At 48.6% G+C, this 24,632-nt stretch overlaps 2 protein-coding genes across 4 annotated transcripts in view; one reads left to right on the top strand and one right to left on the bottom strand.

Moving 5' to 3' along the window:
• PPP6R2 (protein phosphatase 6 regulatory subunit 2) overlaps positions 1-3,292 on the bottom strand; it is a 203,590-nt gene extending 200,298 nt beyond the window's left edge. For 2 of the 3 annotated variants that reach the window (XM_075345413.1, XM_075345415.1), the window contains exon 1: positions 3,047-3,292. The gene's annotated coding sequence lies outside the window, so the exon portion shown is untranslated. The remainder of the gene's footprint in view (positions 1-3,046) is intronic. The other variant, XM_075345414.1, reaches the window with a different exon arrangement.
• A 4,659-nt stretch (positions 3,293-7,951) lies between these two features.
• Positions 7,952-24,632, top strand: part of DENND6B (DENN domain containing 6B) — an 81,240-nt gene continuing 64,559 nt past the window's right edge. The window contains exons 1-3 of the mRNA XM_075345412.1: positions 7,952-8,181; positions 8,429-8,467; positions 18,793-18,835. Of these exons, the coding sequence (XP_075201527.1) occupies positions 8,023-8,181; positions 8,429-8,467; positions 18,793-18,835 (241 nt within the window). The 5' untranslated portion in view covers positions 7,952-8,022. The remainder of the gene's footprint in view (positions 8,182-8,428; positions 8,468-18,792; positions 18,836-24,632) is intronic.

Here is a 24,632-nt window from a genome sequence, read left to right as displayed (position 1 = left end):
TTTGAAGCTGTAGCAAGAAACCCCAATGTAAGTGCTCAGCATAGAGCACAGTATAAATGTGATCTGATCCAACATGTTCTGTACACCAAATTCCCACCAATAGCATTCAACTCAGCCCACAAAAACATAAGTCTCCAATCAAGTCCATCATCTCTTAATGAAAATATTGGGTGATTCCAAGTTACTGATAGCTCAAAGACTGTGGGAAAACACTATAACTAAAAACACTATAAAGATAGGGGAGAGTCCAGCTCACCAAGGACTGACCTGCTGGCTGCAATCAGGGATCCTGCGCAAGGAATGAGGCTCGGCAGCCATCCAATTGAAAATAGAAAAAGAGGTTTCCAGCGCCGGGAATAGATTAAAAATCCTTTTTTATTGAAAATAAGGTAATAAAAATCCAGCAGATACTGTAATACATGTCAGAAAGATGGCAGAACAACGCGTTTCGACGCTTCAGGTCTTAGTCATGTTCTCGTGCTGTTCTGCCACTTAGGGGCTATGAAAATGGAGTCCGCAATTTATTCTAGCAAAATCTGTGCTCAAAAAGTCAAATGGCGCTCCTTCCCTCCCAAGCTCTGTGGTGTGGCCAAAGAATATTGGACAGCCACATGTTGGGGTATTGCCACATTTACATTGGGCCTGTGGCCCAAGGTTTCATTATTATTAATGATTATATATATATATAAATAAAAGAACCATCCAAGCGTTACCAACTTGACTACAAAGAACAGGGACTGGAAAGCCAGTTCACTTTAGGACAAATGCTCTTACGACAAAATCTGTTGTGCACAGGTAACAGAGATACTTTTCTAGGATGGTAACAATATTTACAGGATGAGTAGTTGCATAAATACCGACATAAAATCCATCATTCCATACACTGACAACGGTAATGTCATTGGAAGACGCTTCCATCAGTGATGAGACCGATCACTAATGAATTAATGAATTAATGAATACAATGATCTGTCATGTACAAGGTGTAATCACCACACAAAGGGAACCGTCAGCAGGTAGTGAGCAGCAGGTAATTGTCGGCTCTCGTAGTGAGCACAAGCAGCTGTCACTCGCTAAAATTAGTCAGCAAATAGGTGTAAGCAGATCACTAAGTGCACTTATGGGGAGCGGCAGAGCAGTGTGAGCATTTGTGGTGAGGGGCAGATTGGTGTGTGCGAACTAATAGTGAACAGCAGGTCTGTAAGTACATTACTAGTGGAGCTGCAGGTCAGTAAGCGCACAACTAGTGGTGAGTGGCAAGTCACTGTGGACACTAGTGGTGGGCGGCAGGGCAGTGTGGTCACTGGCAGTGAGCGGCAGAGCTGTGTGTGTGCGCGCACTAGTAGTGAGCGGCATGGCAGTGTGGGCGCTAGTGGTGAGTGGCAGGGCAGTGTGGGCGCTAGTGGTGAGGAGCAGTGTGTGCATAGTGGTGAGTGGCAGGGCAGTGTGGGCGCTAGTGGTGAGGAGCAGTGTGTGCATAGTGGTGAGGAGCAGTGTGTGCATAGTGGTGAGCGGCAGGGCAGTGTGGGCACTAGTAGAGAGCGGCAGGGCACTAGTGGTGAGTGGCAGGGCAGTGTGGGCACTAGTGGTGAGTGGCAGGGCACTGTGGGCACTAGTGGTGAGCGGCAGGGCACTGTGGGCACTAGTGGTGAGTGGCAGGGCAGTGTGGGCACTAGTGGTGAGTGGCAGGGCAGTGTGGGCACTAGTGGTGAGTGGCAGGGCACTGTGGGCACTAGTGGTGAGTGGCAGGGCACTGTGGGCACTAGTGGTGAGTGGCAGGGCAGTGTGGGCACTAGTGGTGAGCGGCAGGGCAGTGTGGGCACTAGTGGTGAGCGGCAGGGCAGTGTGGGCACTAGTGGTGAGTGGCAGTGTGTGCACTAGTGGTGAGCGGCAGGGCAGTGTGGGCACTAGTGGTGAGCGGCAGTGTGTGCACTAGTGGTGAGTGGCAGGGCAGTGTGGGCACTAGTGGTGAGCGGCAGTGTGTGCACTAGTGGTGAGTGGCAGGGCAGTGTGGGCACTAGTGGTGAGCGGCAGTGTGTGCACTAGTGGTGAGTGGCAGGGCAGTGTGGGCACTAGTGGTGAGCGGCAGGGCAGTGTGGGCACTAGTGGTGAGCGGCAGTGTGTGCACTAGTGGTGAGTGGCAGGGCAGTGTGGGCACTAGTGGTGAGCGGCAGTGTGTGCACTAGTGGTGAGTGGCAGGGCAGTGTGGGCACTAGTGGTGAGCGGCAGTGTGTGCACTAGTGGTGAGCGGCAGGGCAGTGTGGGCACTAGTGGTGAGTGGCAGGGCAGTGTGGGCACTAGTGGTGAGCGGCAGGGCATTGTGGGCACTAGTGGTGAGTGGCAGGGCAGTGTGGGCACTAGTGGTGAGTGGCAGGGCAGTGTGGGCACTAGTGGTGAGTGGCAGGGCAGTGTGGGCACTAGTGGTGAGCGGCAGGGCAGTGTGGGCACTAGTGGTGAGCGGCAGGGCATTGTGGGCACTAGTGGTGAGTGGCAGGGCAGTGTGGGCACTAGTGGTGAGCGGCAGGGCATTGTGGGCACTAGTGGTGAGTGGCAGGGCAGTGTGGGCACTAGTGGTGAGTGGCAGGGCAGTGTGGGCACTAGTGGTGAGTGGCAGGGCAGTGTGGGCACTAGTGGTGAGTGGCAGGGCAGTGTGGGCACTAGTGGTGAGTGGCAGGGCAGTGTGGGCACTAGTGGTGAGTGGCAGGGCAGTGTGGGCACTAGTGGTGAGTGGCAGGGCAGTGTGGGCACTAGTGGTGAGCAGCAGGGCAGTGTGGGCACTAGTGTTGAGCGGCAGTGTGGGCACTAGTGGTGAGGAGCAGTGTGGGCACTAGTAGTGAGCACACACATCGGTCACACAGAACACTACAGCTATGTGCAGCGCCCCTGGCATTAGCACGATGCCCACTACGAGGGGCACCACAGCCATAACAGAACAGTCCCTATGTCACGCTTTATGCACAGAAGGTAACCTCCGCTCTTTTGCTGGTGATTATCCCATTATGGCGGCGCTGACATAAATACCGTACACCGGATAGAAGACACGTACGGAGAAGCGGCAGCTGCTCGGCCTCGCCGGAACTTTATACCCCGGTCTGCAGGTTCCTGTGCCACAATGCTTCTCCGCCGGCACACCAGGGTCCGAGTGCGTGTAATGCAGCCGGGTGTGCGCCCCTATTGTGGTGAAAGAAGTGCACGGTGATATCCCCCGGTCACTCAGTACGAGCTCGGTACTACTCTCACGGGCCGAGATTCTCTCAGTCACCGGCCGCAAGATGGCGGACACGGGGGAGGCGCCACATCACGGGGGAGGGAGAGCGGAGGGGACCACGAAATGACGGCTGTGGAGCTGTGTGCGCACTATGTCTGCGGGCACCGGCTGCACCCGCCAGAGGGGCACTGCTAAAGCTGGCACCGAGGAGTGTCCTTCACACTGTCCTCTGTCCGGGCACAGATGGCAAGAGCCGAGGGAAGCGGTCTACCCTCAGAATGGCAGACAATGGGTGGTCTCTGACACAACACACAGGGCCAGGTCCTAGTGATGTCCAGATACAGAGCTCCAAACCCTCTGCAGTGCAAAGACCAGTCACCAGATTGAAGGGTTATTTAAAGGGCCTAGTGATCTCCTGATACCAGAGGCTGCTGATAAGTCTTTGGCTTTACCCAGAAAGAAATGAGATAGGATGATGTAACTTTACATTTATGCCACATACTCTCCACTGATGTTAACACACTTCTTACATCGGTATTCCAAGTTCTGTAAGCCTAGCACAAAGAAGGATTTCTGTTGTGCTCCATCCAGGCATCCGTAGCAGCCATGGCATCAGAAATGGTGGGAAATTTGGTACCCTTGAGGTGTTTCTTCAGGTTTGAAAACAGATGACAGTTGGAGGGAGCTAGGTCTGGTGAATGTGGGTGGTCAACCAGCTGGAAGCCCAGCTCTGCCAGTTCCCGTGGTCGTGCAATGTGAACAGAGGCGTTGTCTTGCAGGAACAAGATTCCTTTGGACAGCTTGCCGCACCTTTTTGCCTTCAGTGCTGCCTTTAATTAGGCCGCGCTCACATCAGCGGTATTTTGCCGCAAAACCGGATCCGTCATAAATGCGTTTCAGTTCCATTCATTTACAATGAAATCGCGGCAAGATGCGGTCACATGCGGTTGCATGCAGCACACACAAGCGCATGTGACCGCATCTTGTCGCAATTCCATTGTAAATGAATGGAACTGAAACGCATTTATGACGGATCTGGTTTTGCGGCAAAATACCGCTGATGTGAGCGCAGCCTTACATTGCAGTTGGAAGCCTTTTGAAGGTAGTCCACTAGCAGCACGCCCTCCTTATCCCAGAACACAGACGCCATCACCTTAGTGGCTGATTTTTGCAACCTGAACTTCTTTGGATGAGGAGAACCACTCTGCCTCTACTCTTTTGACTGCTCCTTGTTTTCAGGGTCATACAAATAAATCCAGGTCTCATCCATAGTGACCAATCGATCCAGGAAGTTCTTATCAATCCAGAAACGCTGACAAATGGACCCGGAAGTCATCACTCGCATGCTTCTCTGATCTGTTGTCACACATTTGAAGACCCACTTTGCAGATCGCTTCCTCATGTCCAAATGTTCATGGATAATGACAAAAACACGTTCACGGGAAATCCCCATGATGTCTGCTATTGCTTTAGCTGAAATTCATTGATTCTCCAGTATGAGGTTGTGCACAGCATCGACGATCTCCGGAACAACAACCACTCTGGGTTCTCCAGGACGTTCCTCATCATTGGTGCTGAAGTGGCCCGTTTTAAATTTGGCAACCCAATTCTTAACTGTGGAATATGAAGGGCATTGATCCCCAATGTCTGCGACATATCACCATGAATATTCTTTGTGGACTTTCCTTGCAGAAACAAGAATTTTATCACTCCTCTGCTCTCAGTTGCTGTGAATATCGCCGTAGACTCCGCCATTTTGTTTTCCTGCATGCGTAGAATACTGTTGCCATAAGCAACAAACACAACATTTTGAAAACATATATTAAGGCCCCATCACACGCAGCGATATCGCTGGTGAAAGCACCCGCCCCCGTCGTTTGTGTGTCACGGGCAAATCGCTGCCCGTGGCGCACAATATCGTTCGGAGCCGTCACACATACTTACCTGCCTAGAGACGTCGCTGTGGCCGGCGAACCGCCTCCTTTCTAATGGGGCGGTTCGTGCGGCGTCACTAAGCGGCCGCCCAATAGAAGTGGAGGGGCGGAGATGAGTGGGCGTAACATCCCGCCCACCCCCTTCCTTCCTCATTGCCGCAGGTAAGCTGTAGTTCGTTGTTCCCGGGGTGTCACGCGTAGCAATGTGTGTTGCCTCAGGAACGACAAACAACCTGCGTCCTTAACAATCAACGATTTTTTTAAAATGAACAAGGTGTCAACGATGGATGATTAGGTGAGTATTTTCCATCGTTAACGGCCGCTAGTTGGTGTCACACGCAACGACGTCGCTAACGATGCCGGATGTGCGTCACGGAATCCATGACCCCGGCGATATATCGTTAGATATGTCGTTGCGTGTAACAGGGCCTTTGGACACATAAGGCTTTCATGTGATGTAACCTTCGTTACCATAGGAAAAAAAAGATCACAAAGACTTATCAGCAGCCCCTCGTACAGAGCTCCAAACCCTCTGCAGAGTGTAAGGACCAGTCACCAGATTGTAGGGTTATTCAGAGGTGCTAGTGATGTCCTGATACAGAGCTGCAAACCCTCAGCAGATTAAAGGACCAGTCACTAGATTGTAGGGTTATTTCAAAATCTCGTTATCCTTTATTTTACAGATTGGGGTTAAATTGCTGATCGGGACCCCCAGCTAGCCCGAGCCTGAACCACATCCTGGAAGTGCGCATGGTCAATCTCCACTCCATTCATTGTGTATGGGACTGGTGTAAATATCTGCACTCAGTATGCAGTCCCATACACACTAAGTGTAGTGGGGGCCACACTACACCCCTCCAGGATGGAGCCCTGGGCTCGGGATCACTGGGTATCCTAACTCAGATCCCAAGAGATCAGCAAGTTATGCCCTCTCCCAGTGTGGATTGAGTGCCCAGGGCCCCTCAGTTACACAGACTCTGGGGCCACTGTGCAGTCACCCGCAGATAGGGCCTGACCCTCATTCACCATATTACTTCTATAGAATAATAAGCTGGGTAATAACGAATGCTGAGATGCTGCCTGCATGTAGGGAATCAAATGTATTGTGACAATGACTGCTTATAGGGAAGGGCGGGGGCCACTCCTGCACAGGAGCCCACCGGGGGAGTCACCTGTGACCAGTCCGAGCCTGCCCTTTCCTTTGGCTAGGGGATAACTGGTAAAACTTGTCCCCTTTCAGTTTATCGTTGTTCCCGGCTGCAGTTTGGTGTAAAAGAACAAATTGTTCCATATTCACTGTCGCCAGGTCCAGCGGTAAAGGCCCTGTCACACACACAGATAAATCTTTGGCAGATCTGTGGTTGCAGTGAAATCATGGACATATTGTTCCATTTGTACACAGCCACAAACCTGGCACTGATTGTCCACAATTTCACTGCAACCACAGATCTGCCACAGACTTATCTCTGTGTGTGACAAGGCCTTAAGTGTCTGGTACTGCTCCCAGTGTCTGGCATTGGCTGTGGCACTGACGTCACGTGGACAGTGCAGCTGCCAATCAGTAACCTCAGCAGCTCTGAATGGGGCGATAGATGCATATAGCATAAAATTACAAATTGCATTAAAGGGATTGTTCTGGCCAAATCCACAAGTCTGCAGTCCCTCTATGTGTCCCTCTTTGTGACTGCAGACTTATGAATCCTCACATTGCACGCACACTGCACACTGTTAGGATTCACCGGTGTCACGTGACCACAAGTATGCCATATGCATAATCTCAGCCAGAATCCGTGCTTCTCCAGTCCAATTCCTGTCAGGAGTATGCATATCACATAAATGTAGTCACATGACTGCCCACCCACACGAGGAATACAGGGGAATCATGACAGTGCGCATTGCATGCTGTTACCATTCTGCAGTCACAGAATGACTGCAGACTATTCTTCTAAGACCGGACAATCCCTGTAATACATGTGATTACCTTGGACCTATATTTGTTGTGCCCACATAATGGCCGCTTTCAGCAGGATTACTGGTATTTAACCATTTAAATACTGCTGTCAATCACTGATCGTCACAATTATGGGCTGCTGATGGGTTGCCATGGCAGCCGGAGACTTGCTGAAGGCCCTCGTTGCTGCCATCTTTAAGTTGTCTTTCTTTTTTTACAAGAATTATGGCATTTGGTAAAAAAAGGGAGGAAAAAATGAAAGCGCAAAGTAGAAAAGTGACTATGGGCTTAGAGCGGTCCACCCTGATATGCCATAGCAGAAGGCAGCTCTTGCAGCCAATCACTGACCTCAGCAGCCATGTACTGTACTAATGGCCACTAAGGCCAGTGACTGCCTGCAGCGGTCATATGCAGATACCAGTCATTGCTTCTGGAAAGTAGACAAAGACCAGCATTGGTGCTGGAGAGTTGAGAGTTAAGAGAATTTATAGGGTTTTTTTTTTACTTTATTATATATATATATATATATTTATTTATTTTTTTTTCTTAATAAAAGTCAGAAAATTGGTATTTCTAATGGACACGTCTACCCTGAAGGCTATCATGGCGTTTCTATTCGGATCTGGTTGTATTGCTTCATGTGGTTACATGTATGGACCGCAGGTAACATCTCTATGCCAGTGTAAAGCCCAGCGACTGGCACTGTGCTGCACCACCCCAGCAGATAACAGGCAGGATTACAGTCATAGGAGTGCTGCTAGTTCCAGCTCCATGCCAGTGTGATGCCCAGCAGACTGGCACTGTGCTGCACCACCTCAGTAATGGGAGCCATCGCAGTGATAGCGCCACCTAGCGGTGACATCGTTCAGCGCAGTCCGCGCCGGGGCTGGCAGGACCAGGGTGGGTCCTCACTATGGTAACGCAGGAGGATGCTGGGCGCTGAGTGGGCCGGAAAGAGGGGCCCGCCAGAAATGATGGAGGAGCCCCGGAGCCCGAGAGGAAGCCGTCTGCCGTGGGAATGCTTCTCGGCATGGCTGGATGGTGTGTGCGTCGTTACCTTCGATCTGGAGCTCGGCCAGGCCATGGAGGTAACAGCAGCAGGGGCAGGTGATGTCATTCCGTGGGCACTGGTAATGAGTGCCAGCCTGGGCATACAGGGGCCTGTCCAGGAGAGCAGCACATAACATGGGGGAGGACACTGACTACAGCTCCGGGCTGTGGAGGGCGGGGCTTCCCTATAAATAGGCATCTGGAGCACCACAAGTACAAGCAAGCCTGGCCAGGACGTCCTGCTAGTTCCTCACATGGTGACATTATTCTTCTCTTTTTTTACAGCTGGTGTATCCCAACAACATCCAGATAACAGAGAAAGAGGTAACATCCAGGATCCTGACCCAAGTCCTGATCCGCATTCATAGGGCGCCCAGAATCCACCACATGTGTACACAAGGGTCCTCACAGCAGGGGCCACATTGTCCTACAGAATCACTCCCACCTGCCACAGGGACCACATTGTCCTACAGAATCACTCCCAACAGCCACAGGGACCACAGTGTCCTACAGAATCACTCCCACCTGCCACAGGGGCCACATTGTCCTACAGAATCACTCCCACCTGCCACAAGGGCCACATTGTCCTACAGAATCACTCCCACCTGCCACAGGGGCCACATTGTCCTACAGAATCACTCCCACCTGCCACAGGGGCCACATTGTCCTACAGAATCACTCCCACCTGCCACAGGGGCCGCATTGTCCTACAGAATCACTCCCACCTGCCACAGGGGCCACATTGTCCTACAGAATCACTCCCACCTGCCACAGGGGCCACATTGTCCTACAGAATCACTCCCACCTGCCACAGGGGCCGCATTGTCCTACAGAATCACTCCCACCTGCCACAGGGGCCGCATTGTCCTACAGAATCACTCCCACCTGCCACAGGGGCCACATTGTCCTACAGAATCACTCCCACCTGCCACAGGGGCCGCATTGTCCTACAGAATCACTCCCACCTGCCACAGGGGCCACATTGTCCTACAGAATCACTCCCACCTGCCACAGGGGCCACATTGTCCTACAGAATCACTCCCACCTGCCACAGGGGCCGCATTGTCCTACAGAATCACTCCCACCTGCCACAGGGGCCGCATTGTCCTACAGAATCACTCCCACCTGCCACAGGGGCCACATTGTCCTACAGAATCACTCCCACCTGCCACAGGGGCCACATTGTCCTACAGAATCACTCCCACCTGCCACAGGGGCCGCATTGTCCTACAGAATCACTCCCACCTGCCACAGGGGCCACATTGTCCTACAGAATCACTCCCACCTGCCACAGGGGCCACATTGTCCTACAGAATCACTCCCACAGGGGCCACATTGTCCTACAGAACCACTGCCACATGGGCCACATTGTCCTACAGAACCACTGCCACATGGGCCACATTGTCCTACAGAATCACTCCCACCTGCCACAGGGGCCACATTGTCCTACAGAATAACTCTCACCAGCCTCAGGGGCCAGATTGTCCTACAGAATCACTCCCAACAGCCACAGGGACCACAGTGTCCTACAGAATCACTCCCACCTGCCACAGGGGCCACATTGTCCTACAGAATCACTCCCACCTGCCACAGGGGCCACATTGTCCTACAGAATCACTCCCACCTGCCACAGGGGCCACATTGTCCTACAGAATCACTCCCACCTGCCACAGGGGCCACATTGTCCTACAGAATCACTCCCACCTGCCACAGGGGCCGCATTGTCCTACAGAATCACTCCCACCTGCCACAGGGGCCACATTGTCCTACAGAATCACTCCCACAGGGGCCACATTGTCCTACAGAACCACTGCCACAGGGGACACATTGTCCTACAGAACCACTGCCACAGGGGCCACATTGTCCTACAGAATCACTCCCACCAGCCACAGGGGCCACATTGTCCTACAGAATCACTCCCACCAGCCACAGGGGCCACATTGTCCTACAGAATCACTCCCACCAGCCACAGGGCCACATTGTCCTACAGAATCACTCCCACCTGCCACAGGGGCCACATTGTCCTACAGAATCACTCCCACCTGCCACAGGGGCCACATTGTCCTACAGAATCACTCCCACCTGCCACAGGGGCCACATTGTCCTACAGAATCACTCCCACAGGGGCCACATTGTCCTACAGAACCACTGCCACAGGGGCCACATTGTCCTACAGAATCACTCCCACCAGCCACAGGGGCCACATTGTCCTACAGAATCACTCCCACCTGCCACAGGGGCCACATTGTCCTACAGAATCACTCCCACCTGCCTCAGGGGCCACATTGTCCTACAGAATCACTCCCACCTGCCACAGGGGCCACATTGTCCTACAGAATCACTCCCACCTGTCACAGGGGCCACATTGTCCTACAGAATCACTCCCACAGGGGCCGCATTGTCCTACAGAATCACTCCCACCTGCCACAGGGGCCACATTGTCCTACAGAATCACTCCCACAGGGGCCACATTGTCCTACAGAACCACTGCCACAGGGGCCACATTGTCCTACATAACCACTGCCACAGGGGCCACATTGTCCTACAGAATCACTCCCACCAGCCACAGGGGCCACATTGTCCTACAGAATAACTCCCACCTGCCACAGGGGCCACATTGTCCTACAGAATCACTCCCACAGGGGCCACATTGTCCTACAGAATCACTCCCACCTGCCACAGGGGCCACATTGTCCTACAGAATCACTCCCACAGGGGCCACATTGTCCTACAGAACCACTGCCACAGGGGCCACATTGTCCTACAGAACCACTGCCACAGGGGCCTCATTGTCCTACAGAATCACTCCCACCAGCCACAGGGGCCACATTGTCCTACAGAATCACTCCCACCTGCCACAGGGGCCACATTGTCCTACAGAATCACTCCCACCAGCCACAGGACCACATTGTCCTACAGAATCACTCCCACCTGCCACAGGGGCCACATTGTCCTACAGAATCACTCCCACCTGCCACAGGGGCCACATTGTCCTACAGAATCACTCCCACCTGTCACAGGGGCCACATTGTCCTACAGAATCACTCCCACAGGGGCCGCATTGTTTTACAGAACCACTGCCACAGGGGACACATTGTCCTACAGAACCACTGCCACAGGGGCCACATTGTCCTACAGAATCACTCCCACCAGCCACAGGGGCCACATTGTCCTACAGAATCACTCCCACCTGCCACAGGGGCCACATTGTCCTACAGAATCACTCCCACCTGCCACAGGGCCACATTGTCCTACAGAATCACTCCCACCGCCACAGGGGCCACATTGTCCTACAGAATCACTCCCACCTGCCACAGGGGCCACATTGTCCTACAGAATCACTCCCAGCAGCCACAGGGGCCACATTGTCCTACAGAATCACTCCCACCGCCACAGGGGCCACATTGTCCTACAGAATCACTCAAACCTGCCAGAGAGGCCACATTGTCCTACAGAATAACTCTCACCAGCCTCAGGGGCCAGATTGTCCTACAGAATCACTCCCAACAGCCACAGGGACCACAGTGTCCTACAGAATCACTCCCACCAGCCACATTGTCCTACAGAATCACTCCCACCAGCAACAGGGGCCACACTGTCTTACAGAATCACTCCCACCGGCCACAGGGGCCACATTGTCCCACAGAATCACTCCCAACAGCCACAGGGACCACATTGTCTTACAGAATCACTCCCACCGGCCACATTGTCCTACAGAATCACTCCTACCAGCCACAGGGGCCACACTGTCTTACAGAATCACTCCCACCGGCCACAGGGGCCACATTGTCCCACAGAATCACTCCCAACAGCCACAGGGACCACATTGTCTTACAGAATCACTCCCACCGGCCACATTGTCCTACAGAATCACTCCTACCAGCCACAGGGGCCACACTGTCTTACAGAATCACTCCCACCGGCCACAGGGGCCACATTGTCCCACAGAATCACTCCCAACAGCCACAGGGACCACGTTGTCTTACAGAATCACTCCCACCGGCCACATTTTCCTACAGAATCACTCCCACCAGCCACAGGGGCCACACTGTCTTACAGAATCACTCCCACCGGCCACAGGGGCAACATTGTCCTACAGAATCAATCCCAAAAGCCACAGGGACCACATTGTCCTACAGAATCACTCCCACCAGCCACATTGTCCGACAAAATCACTCCCACCAGCCACAGGGGCCACACTGTATTACAAAATCACTCCCACCAGCCACATTGTTCTACAGAATCACTCCCATCGGCCACAGGGGCCACATAATCCTACAGAATCACTCCCACCGGCCACATTGTCCTACAGAATCACTCCCATCAGCCTTAGGGGCCACATTATCCTACAGAATCACTCCCACCAGCCACAGGGGCCACATTGTCCTACAGAATCACTCCCACCAGCCACAGGGGCCACATTGTCCTACAGAATCACTCCCACCGGCCACAGTAGAGCTTGTAGGGTATTACCATCTGAAGGTGTCCCTACAGCAGGGGCTACATTGTCCTACAGAATCACTCCAACAGGCCACAATAGAGCTTATAGGTTATCACCATCTGATATCATGACGATGTACCATAAAAGCCTGATCGATAGGAGTCCACAAAGGGGATTGGGGTTCTCTTTTCACCTAGTTTACTTAGGAGAGGGGAGTATCCTGTGTGAATGCGGCTCTCCTCCTTGTAAACTTAAATGCCATAAAATGTATAAGTATTGAACTTGTCAACAATTTTCTAAGGAAATATATTTCTAAAGGTGCTATTGACATAAATTTCTCACCAGATGTCAGTAACATCCCATCCAATCCACACAGACAAAGAAATCAAACCATAGATGTTGATAAATTTAGTGATGTGTAATAATGAGAAATGACAGGTAAAAAGTATTGAACACGCTTGCTGATATTTATATAATACTTTGTACATATACCTTTGTTGGTGATGACAGCTTCAAGATGCCTCCTGTATAAAGAAACTAGTCGCATGAATTGCTCAGGTGTGATTTTGGGCCATTCCACACAAACACTGTTCAATTCCTGAATGTTCCCTTGGCTTCTATGAACTCTAAGCTTTACTTTCTTCCATAAATTTACTTAGGAATCAGTTCTGGTGATAGGCCGGGCCATTCTAGCAGCTTTATTTTCTTTCTCTAAAACCAATTGAGAGTTTCCTTGGCTGTGTGTTTGGGATCATTGTCGTATTGAAATAATGTCCACCCTCATTTCAACTTTATCATCCTGGTAGATGGCAGCAGATTTTTGTCAAGAATGTCTCGGTACATTTGTCCATTTGTCCTTCTTTCAATATGAAGTTTGCTATTGTTGTATGCACACACCATGATGTTCCCACCTCCAAATTTCACTTTTGGTGCAGTGTCTTTGGGGTGATATGCAGTGCCTTTTGGCCTTCAAACATAGTGTGTATTATGACATCCAAAGAACTTAATTTACAATGGGGGAAAAAAGTATTTAGTCAGCCACCAATTGTGCACGTTCTCCCACTGAAAAAGATGAGAGAGGCCTGTAATTGACATCATAGGTAGACCTCAGCAATGAGAGACAAAATGAGAAAACAAATCCAGAAAATCACCTTGTCTGATTTGGCAAGATTTTTTTTTTTTAAAATGATGGTGGAAAATAAGTATTTGGTCAATAACAAAAGTTCATCTCAATATTTTCTTATATATCCTTGGTTGGCAATGACAGAGGTCAAACGTTTTATGTAAATCTTCAAAAGATTGCCACACACTGTTGGTGGTATGTTGGCCCATTCCTCCATGCAGATCTCCTCTAGAGCAGTGATGATTTGGGCCTGTCTCTCCAAAGGTTTTCATTGGGGTTGAGATCTGGAGACTGGCTAGGTCACTCCAAGACCTTCATATGCTTCTTACGAAGCCACTCCTTCGTTGCCCTGGCAGTGTGCTTGGGATCATTATCATGCTGAAATACCCAGCCATGTTTCATCTTCAGTGCCCTTGCTGATGGAAGGAGGTTTGCACTCAAAATCTCCTGATACGTGGCCCCATTCATTCTTTCATGCAAATAGATCAGTCGTCCTGGCCCCTTTGCAGAGAAACAGCCCCAAAGCCTGATGTTGCCACCCCCATGCTTCACAGTAGGTATGGTGTTCATTGGATGTAACTCAGCATTCTGTCTCCTCCAACCACGACAAGTTGTGTTTCTACCAAACAGTTCTACTTTGGTTTCATCAGACCATATGACATTCTCCTAATACTCTTCTGGATAATCCAAATGCTCTCTAGCAAACCTCAGACGGGCCCAGACATTTACTGGCTTAAGCAGGGGAACACGTCTGGCACTGCAGGATCTGAGTACCTGGCAGCGTAGTGTGTTACTGATGGTAGCCTTTGTTACAGTGGTCCCAGCTCTATACTGGTCATTCACTAGTTCTCCCTGTCTGGTTCTGGGATTTTTGCTCATCGTTCTTGTGATCATTTTGACTCCACGGGGTGAGATCTTGTGTGGATCACCAGATCAAGGGAGATTATCAGTGGCTTTGTATATCTGCCATTTTCTTATTATTGCTCCCACAGTTGATTTCATCACACCAAGCTGCTTGCCTATTGCAGATTCAATCTTCCAAGCCTGGTGCAGGGCTACAATTTTGTTTCTGGTGTCTTTCGACAGCTCTTTGGTCTTCACCATAGTAGAGTTTGGATTGTGACTGTTTGAGGTTGTGGACAGGTGTCTTTTATACTGATAACAAGTTCAAACAGGTGTCATTACTACAAGTAATGAGGGGAGGACAGAGGAGCCTCTTAAAGAAAAAGTTACAGGTCTGTGAGAGTCAGAAATCTTGCATGTTTTTAGGTGACTAAATACTAATTTTCCACCATAATTTGCAAAACAAATCTTGCCAAATCAGACAAGGTGATTTTCTGGATTTATTTTCTCATTTTGTCTCTCATAGTTGTGGTCTCCCTATGATGTCAATTACAGGCCTCTCATCTTTTTAAGTGGGAGAACGTGCACAATTAGTGGCTAAATAAAGCGACTAAATACTTTTTTTCCCCACTGTAGTTCTCATCTGACCAGACTATATGCTCCCAGTATTTCAGTCTTGTCTAAATATTATTGAGCAACCTTTAAATGCTCTTGAACGTGTTTTTTATTCAGCAATGGAGTCTTGTGTGATGAGCGTGCATACAGGCCACGGAGGTTGAGTGCATTACTTATTGTTCTCTTTGAAACAATTGTACTTCATAATAATAATTTTTATTTCTATAGCGCCAACATATTCTGCTGCACTTTACAATTCAGAGGAGACATGTACAGACAATGTGAGACATTACAGTGTAATACAATTCTACACATACCTAAAGGAGTAAGGGCCCTGCTCGCAAGCTCTAATCTATGAATAAATAGTGGAGGCACAAACGGTAAATGGTAAAAAGTGCCTTTATTGTATGGTCCTGCCAACAATATAATAAATAGGGAATTCAAATAACTGCATGATCCTGTCACCAGTCAGTATGTGTACAAGTACTAACATAGAGTGCTATATACAGAGTACCTACTGATTCCAGGTCTTTCTGTAGCTCTCCAAAGGTGGTTCTTGGCTATTGAACAATTCTTCAGATAATTCTTTTCACTCTGTCTGAAATCTTTCAAGGAGCACCTGGTCGTGGCTGGTTCATAGGGAAAATAGGTCCTTTCCACTTCCAGATTATGGCCCCAACAGTGCTCACTGGAACCTTCAGTAGTTTAGCATTTTCTTTCTGTAGCCAATATCAACAGTTTGTTTTGCAATAATAAGGCTGTGAAGGTCTTGAGACAGCTCACTAGTTTTCCCTATCATAAGATGTTTCTTGTGTGGCACCTTGGTAATGAGACACCTTTTTATAGGCCATCAGTTGGACCAGCTGATATTATTTTTCACTAAGTGGCAGGATTGCTTTCAAATTACTGACAGATTTCAGCTGGTGTCATGAATTTCTGTGGCTTTTTTGCACCTTTCTTTCTGTATGTGTTCAATTTCTTTTTTCCCCTGTGTCATTTCTCATTATTACACATCACTAAATATTTGGACATCTATGGTTTGATTTCTTTGCCTGTTTGGATTGGATGGGTTGCTACCGACATCTGGTGAGAAATTCATGTTAATAGAACCTTTAGAAATATATTTACCGTATTTTTCAGATTATAAGACGAACTTTTCCTCCCAAAAATTTGGGAGGAAAATGAGGGGTGCATCTTAAAATCCGAATATAGCTTACCGGGGGGGTTGTCTGTATGGCGATTGGGTGCATTCGGGCGGCCGAGTGCCTGTGGCTGCGTGCGCGCGGCTGAGTACCTGTCGGTGCCGGCTCCCTCTTTGTCCTGGAGGCCGGCTGCCTCTGTGTGCGGGTGGGCGGGTGACCTGCTGGCTGCCACTCTGTGCAAGCGTGTGTGTGTGTGTCGGCAGGTGGCTGTGTGGACTGCGGTGGCTGTTCGGTGAGTGTCCCAGTTCAAATGATGGCGCCGGGAGTCAGCACGTGCGCAGATGGAGCTCTTGAATGAGAGCTCCATCTGTGCACGCGCAGCTTCGGGGGTCAGCGCGTGCGCAGATGGAGCTCTTGGATGAGAGCTCCATCTACGCATGCACCGCTCCAGGCGCCATCATTTGAACTGGGACCGCGGACACTGGGACACTCTCCGCACCGGCCTGCTCCACTACTGACCCTCCACTACTGCGCCACTGACACCACGGACCTGCCGCCACTGACCTGCCGCTGTTACCGCCACTGACACCACTAACCTCCGCCGCTACTGTCGCCACTGACCTCATGCTGCATCTAGAAGGCAGTATGCCTGGATCATGAGCATGTACCCTTAGGCCTGGGCTATGCTGCGGCTCTTTTTACAGTGCTGCTGATTGATTTAAACTTTTAAACTATTTTTTTTTATTTTTTTTTAAAGTACCGGATATCCCCTTTAAAGAAGTTGTCCACTACTTAAGCATTGATGACCTATCCTTAGAAAGTCATCAATGTCTGATCGACTGGGGTCCGACACCTGGCACCCCCCAGAACAGCTGTTCTCGGTGCTGGTGGATGTGCAGTACCCGGCCACAGCCACGATTAGAAGACAGAGCAGCTTCGGAACTAAACATTTCCAGCCATTTACTGCCTTCGCCAGCACAATGATGGGGTGCTGATCGACACGCAGCACCCCCGCCGAGCAGACATTGATGACCTATCCTATCAATGTTTATATAATGAACAACCTCTAAATATTTTGCCATGCTATAATGCCCTGAGTACCTGTACTTGGTTTGAACAGTTATTCTGTGTTGAAAGAGTACCTTTAAGTGTCAGCTGAAGTTGCATAAAACTCAATGTATTGCTGTGGACTGTAGCTGTAGCTAAATAGTTAAAATCAAACAGTAATACTACAAACAGTTGTAGTTTAGCCCAGGTCAGGGAACCTGCAGGGACATCGACTTACTCACCACCGCCGCTGCCCAGTTGCGTCCTTTCCTGCAGCTCCGCAGCCGCCCGTGTGCTCATCTGCCTCTTTCTGCCCCCGGAGCCAGGGCACGCTGCACAGGTTCTCTGGGAATCCACTTAGGCCACACGCATGCACATTGGCCCTCTCTTAAAGGGCCAGCATGTCATTTCCTGGAAATGCCTCTCAGCCTATGGCTGAGAGGCACTATATATTTAAGGCACCCTCCCATTAGGGAGGTGCCTACACAACGTCTCTATTTATTAGTCTATCTGTCTGCTAGCTAGTTATCAGGTCCCATTATCCCTGTGTCCATCACCTGTACCTGCCTTCCCATACCTATGTGTCCCTGTCATGCCTACCATACCTGTCCATAACCGCCTGCCTGTCTGCATCGTCATCCCACCTGAATCTGCCTGCATTTAAATACAGCGTCCAGGCTGCTTTTTTAAAACATTATAAATCATGCCACAAACACAGGAAATACATAGACTATCAGAGCAGGCAAAACAGGATACACAGTCAAAACATTGGCACTTGAGTGATAGTCCAGTATACAAATCCAAGCATGGAAACTTGACACAGGAGGAATTCTTCCGTTCACACACAGACACCTAATGATACACCTAGACTTTCTTATGTCCATTATAACGCACCCTGGGGTTGGGATATGTGAGCAACCAATCCCACCCATCTCTCTGACTGCTTGTAACCCCTGCCCTTGTCACACCCTGTTAACACTTTCAGCACTATACGTGCTGGAACTTACTCCCAGGCTTACATCACTAAGGATAACCACCTCTGTGATACATATCTCCCCTCCATGACATGTTCAGTAGCCATCTTACGGCAGCCACACACAAGCAAACATGTCTGATATCTGAGACCAGATAATTATGTGGACCACAGGTGTCCCTGGGCCTGCAAGTTGTGAGCCCCTACTGTGGTGTTGTCTTTTAAGCCAAATACTTTTTTCTTTATGTTTCTTGTGAAATATCTATGGTATGTTCATATTTTTTAATCAGTTATATAACTCTTCCCCATGGTGAAGGAACCCTGCTGTAATGTTTCTTTTACGCTAGTAAATTAATGAATTTCCATAGTGCTAACATAGATTTAGTGTACACAGATGTATTTATTGTTAGGATTGTGGGTTTCATATACAGTGTTAAATACCTCTCTCTACCTTGTATGTTTCAGAAAACCAGCATTTGCTACCTGTCCTTCCCAGACTCCTATTCAGGTAGGCAGAAAAGAGCACATAAATAATATATAGTAATAAAGTATTTAAGATAAATGTCATTTTAGCCTTTAAAAGAAATATAATAAAATAGAATGAATCAAACATAATCATTTTGTGGAACATGTTCGAACATATATTTTTCTATAATCCTTGTCTTGTGTGTTAGCAGGGGTTATTTATTGTGATTTTACTTGTCTATTATATATTTATTTTGTACTTTTTTCTGTTACCAAAAAAATCCTATTTTTTTTCCCCGTGGGAATTAAGCAAAATCTGTCACCAGTTCTTTGCTACCCGTCTGAGAGCAGCATAATGTAGGTGCAGAGACCCTGGATTACAGTGATATGTTACTTATTGAGCTGTTTGATATCATTTTGATAAAGTGACAGTATTTTCTCGGCTGCAGATCTAGCAGAGAGAATGCTGTGCTCTGTATTACTCCACCCTCACCACTGATTGGCAGATTTCTGTGTATAACCCTACCCATACCACTTATTGGCAACTTTCTGTGTATAACCCCACCCACACCACTGATTGACACCTTTCTGTGTATAACCCTGCCCATACCATTTATTGGCAACTTTCTGTTAATAACCCCACCCACACCACTGATTGCCAGCTTTCTGTGTATAACCCTGCCCATACCATTTATTGGCAACTTTCTATGTATAACCACGCCCTCACCACTGATTGTCAGCTTCTTACACAGAAAGCTGCCAATCAGCGGTGGGGACTGGGTTTTACAGCGCACATGAATATGGAGGACTACAAGGCAACAGGTTTTCTAGTCCTGTAGTAATAATCTCCTGCTGATTAAACTGTGATTTTATCCAAACTACAATAAGCACCCCAATAAGTTACACTTTGGTGGAATCAGGGTTTCTGCCACTCCATTTTGCTGAACTCAGATTAAGTGGCAATAACCTAGAGACATATTTGATGAAAAACACTAAAAGGATTGAACATATAAACAGCAAAGTTATTTTACAATAGAGAAGAATACAAAGAGTATTTCAAGGTTTGTTTGTTTTTTTTTTTTTAAAGAGGAGCTTTCACCAAATTTTTCATGTTGAACAGGAAACACAATGTATTAGTGGCTGCAGAGCGGAATAGAACTTTTTTTTTTATTTTCCTTCTCTGTTGTGTGCAGATATTAGGAATAAAAGTATTTGGCAGTCGATGAGTTAACCTTTTAAGTCCATGCGGGTGTTAGACAGATTTCACTGGGGGGCGTGTGCTTTCCCCTGTATGATGTTAACCAATCATAAGCAGGCAGCAACACTCAAAGAAAAGAACACTTCCCCACCATAGTTAGAGCAGGTTTCTCAATGTGTGGCATGTATGACTGATCTCCTGGTCTAACCTCCTGCATGAGTCAGTGTGGGGGAGGGGCAGTGCAGCTGAGTGTAGCTTTATCACATTACAAACCCTTCTATCAGCTTGACTTGTCTTTTATCTCTGTAAGGCTGGAAACACATCTATGCGAGTAAAATCGGTCCGACTGGGCTGAAAAAAACTCGGCTGATTTTAGTTCACGTTAGGCGCGAGTGCAACGCAAGTGCGATGCTATTTCTGAATAGATTAATGATTTTACTAGCGTGTGTAATGCGTGTGTAATGCGTGTGTAATGCGTATTTTTTACTATGTCATCTGCCATTCAGCGCTGCTACATGGCTGCTGACAGCAGACACAGACAGCCATGTAGCAGAGCTGAATGGCAGATCACAGCACACACAGACAGAGCCGCACTGTCAGAATGAACTCGGGTTAACTTCCCCCGACTTCATTGTCATGCTGCGGCTCTGTCTGTGCCGCGTCCTGATTAGCGGTCAACAGCGAAGGGCTCACCGGTGACCACTAATCCCCCGAGTGACTGAAGTTAGCAGCCCTCTCTCATACTCACCGATCCCCGATCCGCGGCGCTGCACGGCGTTCACACTGCTCCGGCGGCTTTTACTATTTTGAAAAAGCCGGCCGCTCATTTAACAATCTCGTATTCCCTGCTTTCCCCGCCCACAGGCGCCTATGATTGGTTGCAGTGAGACACGCCCCCACGCTGAGTGACAGGTGTCTCACTGCACCCAATCACAGCAGCCGGTGGGCGTGTCTATACTGTGCAGTGAAATAAATAAATAATTAAAAAAAATGGCGTGCGGTCCCCCCCAATTTTAATACCAGCCAGATAAAGCCATACGGCTGAAGGCTGGTATTCTCAGGATGGGGAGCTCCACGTTATGGGGAGCCCCCCAGCCTAACAATATCAGCCAGCAGCCGCCCAGAATTGCCGCATACATTAGATGCGACAGTTCTGGGACTGTACCCGGCTCTTCCCGATTTGCCCTGGTGCGTTGGCAAATCGGGGTAATAAGGAGTTAATGGCAGCCCATAGCTGCCACTAAATCCTAGATTAATCATGTGAGGCGTCTATGAGACACCCTCCATGATTAATCTGTAAATTACAGTAAATAAACACACACACATGAACAAATCCTTTATTAGAAATAAAAAACACAAACACATTCCCTCATTACCAATTTAATAAGCCCCAAAAAGCCCTCCATATCAGGCGTAATCCACGGACCTCCAGCGTCGCTTCCAGCATGAAGGTGACAGGAGCTGCAGAAGACACCGCCACTCCGGTCACCTCCAAGCAGCAACTGAGATGAGTAGCGCGATCAGCTGAGCTGTCACGGAGGTTAATCGCGGCCACCGCTGGATCCTCCAACAGAGACAGCGGGTAACCTCAGTGACAGCTCAGCCGATCGCGCTACTCACCTCAGTTGCTGCTTGGAGGTGACCGGAGCGGCGGTGTCTTCTGCAGCTCCTGTCACCTTCATGCTGGAAGCGACGCTGGAGGTCCGTGGATTACGCCTGATATGGAGGGCTTTTTGGGGCTTATTAAATTGGTAATGAGGGAATGTGTTTGTGTTTTTTATTTCTAATAAAGGATTTTTTCATGTGTGTGTGTTTATTTACTGTAATTTACAGATTAATCATGGAGGGTGTCTCATAGACGCCTGACATGATTAATCTAGGATTTAGTGGCAGCTATGGGCTGCCATTAACTCCTTATTACCCCGATTTGCCAACGCACCAGGGCAAATCGGGAAGAGCCGGGTACAGTCCCAGAACTGTCGCATATAATGTATGCGGCAATTCTGGGCAGCTGCTGGCTGATATTGTTAGGCTGGGGGGCTCCCCATAACGTGGAGCTCCCCATCCTGAGAATACCAGCCTTCAGCCGTATGGCTTTATCTGGCTGGTATTAAAATTGGGGGGGACCGCACGCCATTTTTTTTAATTATTTATTTATTTCACTGCACAGTATAGACCCGCCCACCGGCTGCTGTGATTGGGTGCAGTGAGACACCTGTCACTCAGCGTGGGGGCGTGTCTCACTGCAACCAATCATAGGCGCCTGTGGGCGGGGAAAGCAGGGAATACGAGATTGTTTAATGAGCGGCCGGCTTTTTCAAAATAGTAAAAGCCGCCGCAGCAGTGAGAAAGCCGTGCAGCGCCGCGCCGGGGATCGGGGATCGGTGAGTATGAGAGAGGAGGGGAAAATGACCGACAGACTGTGAGAGAGGGACAGAGATAGTGACGGACCGACAGAGAGAGAATAGAGACCGAGAGGGAGAGACCGACTGACAGAGAATAGTGATTGACAGACATTGGGAGACATCGCTCGTTTCCAGTGTTTTAGGAAACATGCGAGAAATGTATTTAGAAAATCGGATGTCACTAGGATGGTGTGAGTGCCGTCCCGTGACATCCGATTATTTACACGCTCCCATAGACTTGCATTGGAGAAACTCGCAGTAGAAACTCGCAAAAAAGCAGCATGCTGCGATTTTTTTTTCTCAGTCCGATTCGGACTGAGAAAAAAATCGCAGATGAGAGCTGAATCATTCACTAACATGTGTCCGATTCCAATGCGAGATTTTCTCGCATTGCTCTACTGCGAGAAACTCGCAAGTGAGAAGCAGCCCTAACCTCTGCTGCACTGCCACTCTCCTCACACGTCCCGGAGAGAAGAGTGCAAAGTCCCAGTATCACACTTATATCTGTTCTGCTCTACTTGTAATTGCTGTGCAGTGAGACCAGAGCAGGGTGTCTACATCTCACACAGGAGTAGTCCAGAACTCGCTGTAATGACAGCCCTGAGCTCACTGCAGAGCATGTACAAGTTGTTTGAGAAAAACAGACATAAAGATGATGGTAACACATTTCTGGACAGACAGCGTGGGGGAGGAACAGTACAGCAGAGCTGACAATGCTATGAGATCAGTAGAGCTGATAGAAGGGTTTGAAGAGTTTGTAATGTGGCACAGCTAAACTCTGCACTGCCCCTCTCCTCACTACTTCATGTCTGGAGACGCAAAATTAAAAAAGAGAGAAAAAATAAATATTTTTTTCTGCTCTGCAGCCATTATTACATCTTGTGTTCAGTTCAACATTAAAAATTTGGTGAAAGGTTTAAGCGATTTTTCATGTGTTTTGGGGGGTTTTTTTTAGCAGAACCGCTACAGAAGATTCCTAAAAAAAAAAGTATGTGTGCATATACCTCTTAGAACAATCTCACATACTCCCCAGGGTCAATAAAGACAGTCTTTTGCTCAATCAATATATACCCTGCTCTTATTTGAGAAAGGAGATATGGTGAAATACTTTTGTTCGGTAACTGACCTGCAACTCAGTGATTTCCATGTTATTAAAAGGTTACATGCACACGCTGCAGCTTTTCTGCACATAAACTGCAACCAAAACTGCATCTTGTCAGAGCGAGTCTGGAAATGTCAAAAGACCCAAAACACTTGTAATGTAGCGCGGTTTTGATGCGTTTTTAGTGCGTTTTTGTTACGTTTTTTTATTGCGTTTTCTTTAAAGGAGAAGCAAAATATGATAGAATAGGATAATGGATAGATAGCTAGATTAGATGATAGAAAAAATAAGAAAGAATAGCTAGATGGATAGATAGATGGATGGATAATAAGAACATATAAATTAGATAATAAGAAAGAACAGAAAGAATACATAGAAAGAAATAACAGAATAGCTAGATAGAGCGATAGCCAGCTTGGTTAGCTGTTTGTTTAATTTTTGGGGGGTAAAGAAAATGACGTGGGGTCCCCCCTTTTTCATATCAAGCACAGAAACAGCAGCAGCTGCAGGCTGCAACCCTCAGCTGTCTGCTGTACCTTGGCTGGTTATGAAAAATAGAGGGGATTCCATGCTTTTTTTAATTATTTGATTTATTAATAAATGTGGGGTCTCCCCATTTTTCTAATACCAGCCAAGGTGCAGCAGACAACTGGGGGCTGATATTATTAGGGCGGGAAGGGCCATTGTTATTTAGCCCTTTCCAGCCTAACAATAGCAGCCCACAGCCGCCCCAGGAGTGGCATATCCATAAGATGCTTCAATTCTGGCGCTGGACCGGCTCTTCCCGTTGCCCTGGTGCAGTGGCAATCGGGGTAATAAGGGGTTAATAGCAGCCCATAGCTGCCACTAAGCCCTAGGTTAGTAATGTTAGGCCTCTATGAGACACCCCACATCACTAATCTGTAAGAGAAAGTAAATAACCACAAACAACCAAAAAATCCTTTATTTGAAATAAAATAAAAAAAACACCCTCTTTCACCACTTTATTAACCCCCAAACACCCCTCCAGGTCAGAAGTAATCCAAACAAGGTCCCAAGACGCTTCCAGCTCTGCTACATCCCTCTCCTGTCACAGTCAGCGGTCATAGAGCATTGCTGCCAGCTGTGAGTGTGGACAGAGCCGTAGCGACCAGAA

Source organism: Anomaloglossus baeobatrachus, chromosome 4 (assembly GCF_048569485.1).
Source record: "Anomaloglossus baeobatrachus isolate aAnoBae1 chromosome 4, aAnoBae1.hap1, whole genome shotgun sequence".
NCBI lineage: Eukaryota > Metazoa > Chordata > Amphibia > Anura > Aromobatidae > Anomaloglossus > Anomaloglossus baeobatrachus.
Note: the sequence above shows the minus strand (reverse complement) of the source record. Positions and strands in the feature narration are given on the sequence as shown.